Source organism: Lynx canadensis, chromosome E1, assembly GCF_007474595.2.
Source record: "Lynx canadensis isolate LIC74 chromosome E1, mLynCan4.pri.v2, whole genome shotgun sequence".
NCBI lineage: Eukaryota > Metazoa > Chordata > Mammalia > Carnivora > Felidae > Lynx > Lynx canadensis.
Window position 1 is genome coordinate 58,934,070 of NC_044316.2, and position 12,872 is coordinate 58,946,941.

The 12,872-nt window shown below is 66.1% G+C and overlaps 1 protein-coding gene across 5 annotated transcripts in view; it reads left to right on the forward strand.

Moving 5' to 3' along the window:
• BAIAP2 (BAR/IMD domain containing adaptor protein 2) overlaps window positions 1–12,872 on the forward strand; it is a 62,700-nt gene that overhangs the window by 30,295 nt on the left and 19,533 nt on the right. For all 5 annotated transcript variants that reach the window (XR_003964913.1, XM_030297024.1, XM_030297022.1 and 2 more), the window contains exons 4-6: window positions 7,947–8,008; window positions 8,787–8,858; window positions 9,359–9,496. Coding sequence is in view for 4 of the 5 variants with exons in the window: in XM_030297024.1 (XP_030152884.1) it covers window positions 7,947–8,008; window positions 8,787–8,858; window positions 9,359–9,496 (272 nt within the window). In the remaining variant the exon portion in view is untranslated. The remainder of the gene's footprint in view (window positions 1–7,946; window positions 8,009–8,786; window positions 8,859–9,358; window positions 9,497–12,872) is intronic.

The window sequence follows — 12,872 nt, forward strand, 5'->3', positions numbered from 1 at the left end:
GCTGGCAGAAATTGTTCTTTTTTAAGCCTCAATGGGGTGTTAACTCATCCTTGTGAAATGGCGTCCTCACTCCTTGGGGATTAGGAACCGGCGGGAGGGCCCCGGAGGGGCTCTCAGCGGACTCTGGCGCCCGCCCCAGCCTTGCATGCGTGAGCGAGCCCCGGGCCCCCTCCCCAGCCTGTGTTTGTTGCAATCTGCCAGATTCACGCTGCCGCTCAGCTCCTTGTCATGTGAGGATTATAAGAACACTTCGTATCTTCTGCAAAAAAGAAAAGAAACAAAAACCCAGCCTGAATCTTTACAAACGTCCGTGTCGTGACCGCGTGGGGGGCTCCCCGTGGATCCAAAGACCCCAGTGCCCAAGGAGGAAGACGCAAGTCTGGGCACCGCTCCACGCTCCTTCCTGGAACCTGTCTCCAAGCCCGGTTAGGACACTGGGTTCCGAGTGCTTGAAGCAGCCTTTGGGTACACAGAGCGCTGAGTCCCCGAGAGAAACCAGAGCCAGCCAGAGCTTAGCGTGCGGTCGCAGGTGGGGAGAAGTTCTGGATGCACTCTGCACGCTGTCCTGTGGAGAGTCTGTGTCGGTGGTGGCTTTCCTCGTGGGGGCAGGGGCGTGCTGCCATGGCACCGGGCCCTGTTCTCAGCATGCAGGCTGGGGCCACGTCCCGACGCTTGCTGCTAAATCCCAAGCGGTTCTGCAGAAGGGGTAGGTGCGTGCGTGCATGCGTGTGCGTATGCGTCAGGAGCAGAGTTAAAGCAAACACGGCCAAACGTCGAGGACGCGGGGACCTAGGAGGTGGTGAACTGGTATTTGCATTGTTACTCTTGCAGTTTTCTGAAGGTCTGGGAGATCCGGCTGAGGGAGCGTGTGTTGTGCTCTAAGCCACGGAAGAAGGGACTCCGAAGCCGTGGCTCGCGGCTCTTTTGATCTACCAGCGGCTCCCACTGTGTTTACCCAGGGCCGTCAGGGGAAACTTCTGGGTGCGGCTGTAGAACCGGCCTCTGATGTGCCCCCAGGCCTCCTCCCGGCCCACAGAGGAGTCCTGGGTGCCGGCCATCGCTGCTGTAGGGGCCTGGCCAGTGCTGCCGCTTCCCACAGGAGGCGGCTCTGCACCTGTGCTGGTCCTGGGGTCCGAGAAGCTGCAGGACAGGTGTCCCTGCTGCCGGCTGCCAGCCCTGGCTGTGGCCTCTGTGCCACGTGGTGGCCACCAGGATCCTTGGAACCCCGAGGCCGGGTCCCTGTCTGCTGCCAGCCCCGCTGACTTTCTTGGCCTTCTGTGAGCGTGCCAAGCAGCCCCGCCGTCCTGGCGGCCTCCGGGAGGGGGCACAGGTGCCACACCAAGGGCCTCTGTTAGTTGTCTCACCTGGAGCAGGTGCTCACTGCAGTCATGGGGCCCCTGGCCGCAGAGGATGAAGGTGTGAGCAGCGGCCCCAGGCTGGGAGCGGCCTCCTCCACCGGGTGATGGTTCTTGTGTCAGCATACCAGCCTGCAACTTGTAGAGTTCGTACTTTTAAAAACTCGGGTACACGTAATTTTCTTAGTTTTCTGGAATCTTTTCTCTTTTCCCAAAGAGCCCCGCTCGGGGAAACCTTTGAAGGTTTCCCAGGTTCCGCGAGGTCACCGGTGTGGTCCTGTGTCCCCGGACGTGTATGAAGCCGCTGGCCGAGTCCCGCTCGGTGTGGTTGGGCGGCCCACCCCCCATGCTGTCGCTCTGGAGGTTCCGAGAGCGTCCTGGGAGGCTGGTTCTTCTGTCGTCTGCTCGCGGGACACGGCCGCGCACCAGCAGGGCACTCCTTCCCGTGTCCTGTCCTCACCTCGAGTGCCAGGGCCCTCTCGGGAGCCGTAGTCCTGCTCTCGTGCCGCACATCTGCCCCGCCTGGCTGTCCTCCCTGGTGAGGGCCCGTCAGCTGGACCTCCCGCGTGTTCAGCCGCGCACTGCTGGGTCCCTCTGGGCTCCCCCTGGGCTGCTGCGGCCTGTCGCTCCTGCCTTTTTCTCTCCTTGGTGGCTGGCACCTGACACTGTGTGGGGCCGTCCAGGCCCCCGGCGCCGAGGTTCTTGCCGGGGCCCGTGCAGAGTCGTGGAGGTCCGGCAGAAGTTCTGGAGCGCGGGGTGAAACGCGTGGTAACAGTAGCGACTGGGTTCTGGCGTTCCCTGCGCTCGCCATCCTGCTGGGCGGCCGGCGGTGGCAGGGCCTTCCCCAAGGACAGCCTCTGCCCTCCCCTGCCCTCCCGCACGGCTCTGACCTGCTGGAGGCTCAGCTCCTGTTAGGATGTGCGGCTTCGTCGGTAGCGTCCCTGCTTCACGTTCCCAGCCGCTGGCGCCAGTCCGGAGCAGGGCCGCCGACGCGGGCTCCCTCTGGGGTCCCGAGCCCCCGGCCCCCACAAGTGGCGGCTCTGGCTGCTGGAACCCGGCTCTGCTTGGCTCCGCCGGTCGGGGGGCAGTCGCGCTACCGCAGATGGGAAAACCTCAGCGTGTGTCGTGAACGCCAGCGGTGTGTCGGCGGAGTTCGGGGCTGTCGGGGCGAGGGCGGAGCGTCACGGCCGCGCTGCTGGCACCTGCCCCGGGCGGTGGCCTCCACGTGTCCGGCCTGAGGAACGACAAGCCTTCGATCCCTGCGCTGGGGCAGCGTTCCTCCGCGAGAGGCCTGAGGGGTTGACACGCCGCAGCTGGATAAAGCTCAGCGAAGAAGCCACGGGGGGGCCGCGTCCACGCGTCCGACTCCTCTTACGTGCCGGTGATGGTCTGTTCTGGAGTTCAGGGTGATGGTCACTCAACGCAGCGAATATACTTAACGCAGCTGCCTCTCGGGGGCTCACAGGCCCGGGCTCCCGCACCGTGTCCTCGTTGGGGGCCGGGTCCCGGGGGCTCAGGGCCCTGGCCCAGTGTCCTTATTGGGGGCCGGGTCCCCACTGCAAGGCTGGAGAGTCTCTTGTGTCCCTGTCACCCCAGGGCTGGGCCAGCACCCTGCGGTTCCAGGGCCCCCAGCCCGTCTTCGGTGGCACATGGACCTGCCTACAAGATGCCCAGGCTCCCGGGTCACGGTCGGTCACGTCTGTCCCGCCGCCGTCCACACGAGAGTTAGCGACAGGAGACAAAACCGGCTTGAGTCCAGCCAAACATCCCCTGCACGTCCCCCCCCCCCCACCACGGTGGACTGTGCTGTCCCGTGTGCGTGCACGTGTGTGTGTTCGTGTGTGCCTTACGTGTGCACGTGCCTGTGCACGCATGTTTTCCTGTGCACGCACGCACATGTGTGCACGTGCTGGCTGTCCCCTGGGGGAGGGGCGTTGCTGTGGGTACCGAGCTCCACTCTTCACCTGAAGACGTTTGAGGTCCCTGAAAAGACTTGACGTGTTTGAACTCCGAGCCGAGGGGGTTCAGCCACAGGCGACTCACTGCTCAGCTGGCTGTGTGACCAGTAAGGCAAACCCTTGGTGTGAGGGCTGCAGAGGGCGTGGCTTCCCCTCAGACGCCTGCGCTTTAGACACCTTTGGTCCCGCATGAAGCGTGGCCCCCGTGTGTGGCTCGCCCCTTCTCTTGTCCTTGCTCCTGAAGGCCCTCGCCCCTTCCTCGCTCCAGACCCTCCTCCCCACCTGGGACTCCTTGAGCCAATGTGGCCCCTCCGCTCCAAGCCGGCCACCAGGCTCCAGGCTTTGCTGACTCCCTGTCCCCGGGTGCGGCCCGGCCGCTCTCCCCCCTCCCGTTGCGCCTCGGGCGTGGGCACCTGCCGCCTGCCACCCCTTCTGTTGACGCTTTGGAGCCCTGGCGGTTCGTCAGGCAGTGGTGCTCGGTGCTGAGCTGTCCCACTCTTCCACTGTTTGCTCTGGCAAGGTTGGGTCGGAGCTGCTATTTTAAACCCGGTTTTTCGAGTTTGGGACTCACCTGTGCTGTGAACCCAGGACATGGATTCCCAGGGCCCCATGCACCTACGCTCAGAGGACTCCACGGGGAAGGTCTGCAGCCGCCTCTTTCCTGGGCAGCGGGTCCCGGAAGGGTGTCCCCACTCCATGCTGTCCTTCGCGCGTGGGAGATGGCGTGGAGGGAGTCGCGGAACCCCAAAATCAGACCCAGCTCCTGCGAGGGGTCTCTAGGGACCTGCACCAGCTTGCCTTCTGGGACCTGGTAAGGGGACAGGTGAGCATTAGTGCTGACACCTCAGGTTTGGGCTCCTCCTGGCAGGGGTGAGGCTGCCCTGCAGCCACCTCGGGGCCGGCAGCGCCCCAGGGGCCCAGTGGCTGGTGGGGCTGTTCACCAACCCCCCCCCCCCGCCCCCGCCCCGTTCCTGCAGCTGCGTGTACAATGCAGTTTAAAAATTGACTGCGTGGGCTGGTTTGTGCAGCCACGGGCCTGCAGCTCAGAGCCGTGTGTGCACTGGCTGCGTGTTCCCCAGCGTGTGCACCGGCAGCTCGGCCACGGGCCCTGGGGCGCCTCTGAGCGTGTCTGCAGCGGGGCGCACAGCAGGAGCCCCCCAAGGGCTGTAGGTGTTCTCGGCCTCGGGCGTTCACCGTGGTGCTTACTGCTGTCAGTTGTTCGTGAGCTGGTGCGCAGGCTCTCCGGGAAATACGTGCTTTCAACGTGACCTTGACGTTGACTTCTGATTCCGGGGTCTAGAGCTTGGCCGATACTGTGGGCGCCACCCTAGGCAGGAGACTTTGCTGGACCACGTGAGAACGTGGACAGGCTGCTTGCCACGTGTCTTCCTTCCGGACTTGATGCCCCTCCAGGGGGCCGTGGGGGCAGAGGGGTGTGGGTGAGGGCGGTGCCCGCAGGCTGGGTCTGGGGCTCTCCCCATGCCCCCCAGACCTCGTGCTGTGTGGGTGCTGCGCCCCTTGGCCTCCGTTTAACCAAGTCCCAGATGCCCGCAGCCAGAGAGCCCAAAGGTGTGTCCGAGGCCCCCAACACGGGAAGACCCCTGCGTCACAAAGAGAATCCTAGATGTTTTCCCGATCTTCGGGGGAGGGATGTTCTGGGAAACTTCCGGAAGGATGCAAAGCACAAAGAAGTAGAACGAATGTGGGGCTGCCCCTCTGGGGTCCTGGACTGCTTCTGAGCACCCAGGGGCCGGGCCCGTGGATCTGGGTTTGGGACACGTCCCCACCACACACACCAACCAGATCGGGTGTGCACGGACGGAGGGCGATGCCCAGGTGCCGGTGGGGCCGCGGGTCTGCACTAGGCAGGTGGCGGCAGCCTGGCCGCCTCCGCGGGGCTGCCCTGGCTGGGGCCCGTGCGCTCCTGTTCGTCCCAGTGGCTTCCCTCCAGCCAGCGCTGGGGACCCGGGCCTTCACGTCACCTTCCGTCTGCTGTGGCTCTTGGCCTATTCCCTAGCACGTCAGGCTCCCAGGGTCAGGATTGGGTGGGAGTAGCGTCTCGACCTCTCCTGCAGGGGTGAGTCAGCTCAGCCCCTTGGCATGTGGTCAGCCATTGGCCGCGTGGGGTCACAGCTCCGACCTGACCACAGGAAGCCTCGGTGGAGGCAGGGCCTTCTCCCCAGGGCCGCCCCTCTCTGCCCTGCCGTGTCCCACAGCACCCTCAGGCCCGAGGTCAGACCAGGAATGGGAGTAACTTGAGGACCTCTGGGTCCTGCCGGGCATGGCCCATGCCGTGGCTCTGGTGCTGGCGTCTGTGGTGGTGCCGGCACGCCGTGGCACTTGTCGCGTCGAATTAGGTGGTTTGCGCGCTGGGAGCTTCTGGGGTCTGCCTCCATTGCCTCCCGGCTTGTGGGTCCTAGAGACGACCCAGTGGGACACAGCTCTGGTCTGGGGGCCACGTGCTCACAGCCCAGCCACTGAGATTCCTTTGTCCGTGGGGCCGTGGCAGCATGCAGGTCTGACGCCCTCTCTCACTGGCACACGCACGCCAGGGCCGTGGCAGTGGCCCTTCCGGGGGCAAGGGTGCCCCTCCTCCGTCCCGGGCCTCCCACAGGCCAGGCCCCGGGCTGGCAGGCACGAGGGGGTCTCTGTACCCGTTGGGCTCGGGGTTGGGTGAGGAAGAGGGCTGGGTCAGCCTTGCAGGGCCTGTGGTGGGACAGCGGGGTCCCGGCTGCCGGACGAGGCAGTCAGCAGAAGCCTGCGCGTCTGGGGCCGAGCAGGCATCTGGGGACGCATCCAGCGGCCCTGAGAATCGGGGTGAATGAGCTCCGGCCGAGGCTCGGGGCCCCGCAGGGTGGGGTCCCGCTTGCTCAAGCCGAGCCTGGCGGTCTGTGCTGAACGGCGGGTCTGTCTGTACGGCTCCTCGTCCCAGCCAGTGCTCAGCGTGCCCTGTGGCCCTCAGGCCAGGGTGGGGTCAGCAGCCCATGCAGCAGCCAGCGAGCAGGAGGAGCGGGTCTCCCCGGAACCCCGCTGTGCTTCTGGGAGGGACGGCCACCCCGGTGAGGCCATCCGTGCGTCCAGTGGGCGGCACGACCCCGTTGAGGCTTCTCACAGAGGCCACGGGAACTGCTCTCCGCTTCTGGCCGGCCTTGCTGGGGGCCAGGGTTCCCCTCGTGACTGCCCCCCGAAAGGATCCTCTGGGTCACGTGACCCCAAGGGTCTCAGGCACAAGTGCAGAGGGCTCGCCGGCGTGGGCGGCACCTCAGGGACGGGTGTGTCGGAAGTGCTGACCCTCGAGGGCAGAGCGGGCCCCCTCTCCGTCGTGTCCACGGCACGGGGACGGTATTTGCTCCACGAGTGGCCTCCAGGGGAGGACCGGCCGCTCAGGTGAATGCAGCCTGGCTGCCCGTTCCAGCTCTCCCCTCCGCCCTGGGTGGGGGTCCTTCGTGCCAGTGCTGGGGGGCAGCTGGGCAGCCCTGAGGGTCTTGGGAGGGAGGTGCCACTGAATGGTCTCCGGCCTAGAGCTTGTGTCCTGTGGGCACTGACTCGGGGGCGGGTTTGGGGGCTCTGTTGACCCTGGTTGTGTCTTGAGCTGCACGGCGTCCCTCCCTCCGTGGCCACAGCCTGGAACGCTCAGGGTTGTGCACCTGTCGGTCACAGTGACCACGCCTCAGGATGGAGCTGTGCGGAACCTTCAGGAGCTTTGGGAGAAGGAAGCGCTCGGCTGAGCTCCCTGTCCCCAGAGGCCTGTCTCCTTCCCCTTCGTGGGCCGAGTGGGGTGTTGGAGGCGCCTCGCGGCCGATTGTCTGCTACCGAGAGAGAGAGTGAGTTTGGGGTATGGGCTAATATCAGGTCGCCCAGAAACCTGCAGAGCCCCGGCATGTGCCCTGCCTGCGGGTGAAGTGAGCCGTGTCCTTGACATGCAGGCTGGAAACAGCCTCTGGGTGACGGCCTGCGCCTTTGTGCTGCCACGTTCGGTTTCCTCATGTGTCTCTGGAGACGGGCCCAGGACACGTCAGTGTCCCTGAAGCATCGCTGCTCCGGAAAAGGTGTTTGGAGAGCTGTGCCACACGCTCCGATTGTCCCCAGAGGCCCTCGTGAGGTCAGCCAGGCCTGTGCACCTCGCAGACCTCCTCGGGCACCCTCACCTCTGGGGCCTGCAGCCAGGTCTCGTGTTTGCCCCAAGTAACGCAGACGTTTGCTGGCCCTGGTGGCAGCTGGGCCCAGAGTGGGCGGGGGGCAGTTGTTGGGGGCTGTGCGTGAGAGCGAGATGCGGGATGAGAGGCGCGTGTGCTCGGGGCTCGCTCGTGGGCTTGAGGCGGCCTGTGTCTCTGTCGTGAACCTGGGCTCAGTGCCGACGCTTAGGGACCGTGACCCCTCAAAGTCACCCGGTGATTGTGTGCTCGAGGCCTGGCCTCCCTTGTCATTCTAGAATCTTCTGTCTCACTTCGCTGGCGCCATCAGGAGACATGGTGCCCTCTCTCCTGCCCCCGGCGCACTTCTGCCTGTGGGCCCAGGCGCCTGCGCCCGCCTCCAGCACCCTGGTCCCCTGCCACGAGAGGGGTGCAGGGCGGAGGGCCTGTCACGCAGAGTGCTTAACTTTGCTCTCTTCTCTGCCCTCCTGCCTTTCCAGGAGACGTTCTCTTTCAGATGGCTGAAGTCCACAGGCAGATTCAAAATCAGTTGGAAGAAATGGTGAGACCCCCAGGGTGGGAGGGTCAAGGGCAGGCGGGCAGGCGGGCAGACGGGCAAGGGCAGGCAGGCCGGCCGGTCAGAGGTGAAGGGGAGAGCCGGCTGTGCACCGTGGCCACACGTCCACCTGGGGACATTGCATAGTGGCCGCGCTCAGAAAGGTGCGGACGTGCCTTTAGGCCCAGGACAGGAAGTCACATGCTGGGGAGGAGGCTCGCTGTGGGGACCACGAACATACAGAAGGACACGGGGGCACAGGGCCCGAGTCAGACAGGATCCCACAGGGGCCAGGTGGGGGCACAATGCATGATGGGCCTGGGGAGCAACGCGCTCCCAGGTCATACAGGCCCAGCCAGGACCCAGCGGGTCTAAAGCGAGGGGTCACTCAGGCCTTTCCCAGTTTGCATTCAAGCCCGTGGCTCACGTCAGCGCGAGTAACTCCCCAGAGCGGGCAGGGACAACAGGGAGCTGTTTCTGTCCCCCCCCACCCCCCCCACTGGGAGCGGAGTCCCAAGGCCATCAAAGACCAGAATGGTCTGACATCCTGACCTCTGTTCGGCTGTCGGTCCCGGAGCCTCCCGGCTCCTCTGGGCCCACCTGTCTGTGCAGGGTCACCGGCTGAGGGATGAGACAGGCCCCTTTCCCCTCGGGGTGGCCAGTGTCCCGGGCGCCGTGGTGGCCGTCCGCCTCTCCCGGGCTCCCTGCCCCCTTCCCTGCCCGCCTCCTGCCCCGGCCCGCGCCTCGTGTGGTGCCGACGGCCGTGTGTTCTGTCCGTCCGCAGCTGAAGTCTTTCCACAACGAGCTGCTCACACAGCTGGAGCAGAAGGTAGAGCTGGACTCCAGGTACCTGAGCGTAAGTAGCTCTGCCCACGCCTGTCGGCTCGCCTTCCGGCAGGGTCCCCGCGGGCCTCCGTGGCCCGGTGGGCGGGGGGTGGGGGGTGGACACCTGCCTGTTCTGCTGCCCCCCCGCAGCTCACTGCTTTGGGGAACGACAGTGGCACGGTGTTGCCACCCGCAGAGCCCGCACAGACTCCCTGACCTGCCGTAATTTCACCGCCGTCCCCCCCGATGGTGCCTGTGCTGCCATCACCCTCCGCCGCGGCTGCGGGGCATTATGCGCCGGGCCCTGGTGGGTGTGTGACAGGACTTCACGCTCCGGCTCTCGGTGGCACAGGAGGGGACGAGGCGAGACCCGGTTTTCATCTCCGGGAGCAGAGGGCCCCCGAGGCCCCGGCCTCGCCCTCCCCTCTCGGCCCGCCGTCCCTCGGTGCTGGGGTGGCGGCCGCCCTGCGGAGAGCGGGAAGGGCCGGCCACTCATGGGCCCCTGCTCTGTGTCGTGTGCTTGAACCGCAGGCTGCGTTGAAGAAATACCAGACGGAGCAAAGGAGCAGGGGCGATGCGCTGGACAAGTGCCAGGCCGAGCTGAAGAAGCTTCGCAAGAAGAGCCAAGGCAGCAAGAACCCGCAGAAGTACTCGGACAAGGAGCTGCAGGTAGGGCCCGGCCGGTGCCGCGGCGGCCTCTGTGGGTTCGGGGCAGCGAGCACCGCCCGTCCTGGAGCTGGCACGCGGCCGCTGTGGCCCTGCGGCGCCCGCCCTGCTCCCGCCTCCTCCGTGGGGCACCGGAAGGCTTGCCACCAAAGGAGCAGAGACCCCGGGGACAGCTTCCTGCCCTGTTCCTCTGGACTCTGCCTCGGAGGCAGACCCCAGACTGACAGTCTGATCGGCCTGTGGCCGCCCGGCCCCAGGACTGGGCCCAGAGCCCTCACGGGCAGACGCTGGCCGGTCAAGCGTCTCAGCAGCCCCGCCGCGAGAGGCAGATGGCACGGGAGGGGCCGGCGCCGGTGCGGCTTCCCTCACTGTTGTGCCCGGCCCGGCAGGCATCATGTCCTGAGCAGGGCTAGGATTTAGGACAGCGCGGCCCGTGACGGGCACGGGCCCAATACACCTGATTGGCCGGAACCCCCCGGCCAGTTGACACAGATCAGGCCCAGAATACCCAACCCCCGAGGTCACACGACTCGGATAAGGAGGAGACAAAACAGGACGCCGTCGTGTCCAAAGGAAGCCTCAGGAGAACCTGTCCCAGCTGCTTCAGGGGAAGCACCGCGGGGACGGGCATGAACCCCTCACCTCCCCGGGGCCCCACCCTTCGTGTCAGCCGTCAAATTGGCACCCCTGAGGCGCGCCGCGCGCCCCTGCTCTGGGGCTCCTGTGTGCGCACGCGCGTGCTGGGGTGCCGGGGCCGCGTGTGCACGCGCGCGTGCCCGGGTCCCACTGCCCACGGGGCCTTGGCCGCAGGCGGGAACTGACTGGTGGGCCGTGGGGCACGCGGAGCACGCGCCCTCCTGCGCATGGTGCCGACGAGAGGCCCACCTGCTCCCCGACGCGGTCCCGCCTGGCGGGGAGCACGGACCGGGCAACAGCGGGGCAGAGCCGTCGCCCTGTATGCAAAGCGGCTCAGCCCCGTGAGGGAGGGGAGGCCCCTGTCGCAGGGCAGCGGCGGGGACAGCCCTCCTGCTGCTCTCAGCGCGCCTTTCCCGCCTTTGCCGTCTCAGGCTTGCCCGTAGCCCCGTCACTGACCTGTAGGGCTGCCACCGGAGACCGTCTGGCTGGGTCCCTTGCAGCCCAGCCCTGTCGGGGGCCAGTATGAGGCTGAGGGGTAGAGAAAGCCTGAGGCCATCTGGCCGGGGGCGGGGGCGGGGGGACCGGGAGCCTGCGCGCCCCTCTCCTCGCGGCCCTTTTTCCTTTTGGGTTAGTTGAGAAGTGATTCACGCGCGGAGCCACCGCCGCACGTGGACGGTGAGGCGGTGTTGAGCGTATCCGTACAGCCGTCCCCACCCCCCCGTTTTAGAGCATTTCCGGCACCCCAGAAACGAAGCCCTGCCCGTCAGCAGTTGTCCCCTCCCCCAGACAGCCAGCAGTCAGGTCTGGGCGTCTCGCGGGAACGGGGTCACCCGGGTGTGGCCTTCTGCACGTGGCCTCTTGCGGTCGATGCAAGGCTGTCGGAGCCCGTCCGTGCTGGGGCCTGTACTGCACTCCCCTGTCCGGCCCTCGTGGAGGCTCTGAGCCCCGGAGATCTTCCAAGGGTCTGCAGCACGAGGGTAGAGGGAGGGTGTGTCAGCGCCTGGGTGGTGGGGGGGGAGGGGGGGTGGGTTACGCCTCCTCCACAGGGAGCCTGGGGGCACCGACCACCCCCTCCCCCCCCTCCCTGGGGAGGAACCCGGCTGTGCGCTGAGCCTGTTTGGGTTGGTTTTTGCCTGGGGGCTGAGGTCCTGGCCCACACAGGGAAAGGGCCCATGACTTTTCCCACCAGGAAGAGTGAGACACCCTCCCCCCCCCACCCACTTCTGCTGTCTCTGCCTCCGTTTTCCGGGGTGCCTGCCCCACGCACCCTGTGTTCCGAGGACCAGCTCAAGGGGCTGGGTGCTGTGGTCAGGCCAGGCTGCCGTTCACAGCACCCCCAACCAGGACACCAGGAGTTCTGCCTGGGGGGATGTCACGGCCACAGACTCACTTACTTGCGCCCAGCGCTTAATTCTTGTGTTCACAGTTCACCGTTCACAATTCTTGTGTTCACAGTTCGCGGCTTTAGAGATTGTCCCCAACCCCCAACCCTAAGGAAGAGCTGGGGGAGGCAGGTGTGGGGGTGGGAGTCTGACCTGTTGGGCCCTTGGGCCTTCGTCCTTGAGCTGACAGGAGATGGGCAATGACCCCAGGCAAGGGGGGTGACCTGGGTTCCAAACACAGATGAGGCCTTTCTTTCCCTGCTCCTTTGGAGACTGTTTTGCTCCCAGGAGGCTCTTCTGTCCGCAGGGCCCCTCACCGGGAGGCCCGGGCCTATGCAGCCCGATGGGCAGCATGTGCAGGTGCAGGCAGGTTCTGCACCCCGGGACTCACACGGGGGGCCCTCCCGGGGTCCTCAAGCTGCACCAAAGCCCCTGTCCTGACAGGCTCCTCTCGGCAGAGCAGGGGGCTCCGGCGAGTGATTGCAGGTGTGGGTCTGCTCAGTGCTGTGGAGAGGGGGGTGGTCTGTCCTGAGCCCTGATTGCTGGGATCCCCTGGCTGCCGCTGAACCCCCAGCCCCCACGTCCTCCCTCCCCGACTTGAGCTTCGTGTTTGCAGAACCCTCGGCCAGGGAGAGCAGTGAGGCTGCTCGCCAGGCAGGGGCCCGACCCTCGGAGCCCTTGGCAGGCAGTTCTGTGCCCTCCAGGGAGGCCGACTGGCCCAGGAAGGGCCCCCACACGCTCTGTCCTACCCCGAGGCCTCTGGGCCAGTGGCCCCGCTGGTGGCCCGAGCTGCACCAATGACAGGCCGTGCAGGAGCGGTGGTCGCTGCCTGTGGAGCGGGGGAAGGTAGGGTTGCGGAAGACCGAGAGCATCCGTCTGTCTGTCAGGGGCAGGTTCCCTGTGAGTGGGACTGGGTCAGAGCCGGCCCTTTTCAGGAACTGCTGGTAATTGAGACTGTGTTTTGGGATTTCCACGAAGAGAACTGATTTAATTATAGGTCAGGCCACAGGCGCTCACAGACATTTGGGGCACTAAGTAGGACGAGGGCTCCATCTGGAAGCGGGGAAGGTGCTGGTGCTGTGCTCACGGCCAAGGCCACTGCCCAGACCTCCTGGCACCCGCGGAAGTGCCCGTCTGTGTGAAGGGGGCCGGAGGGCACGTGGCTGGCGAAGGGCGCGCTGTGGCGGCAGGCCTCATGCAGCTACCCTGAGCCTCTGGCCTTCGGGCCTCAGCTGCTGTGTCCCCTCCCAGGCAGGCAGGTGTGAGTGGCTACACCATGGCCTGTGTCGGGGCCCTCAGAGCTTCTGGGTGATTCTGAAGGACAGCCAGTCCCGCTGGCCATCTGGTGGTCCCAAGGGCTT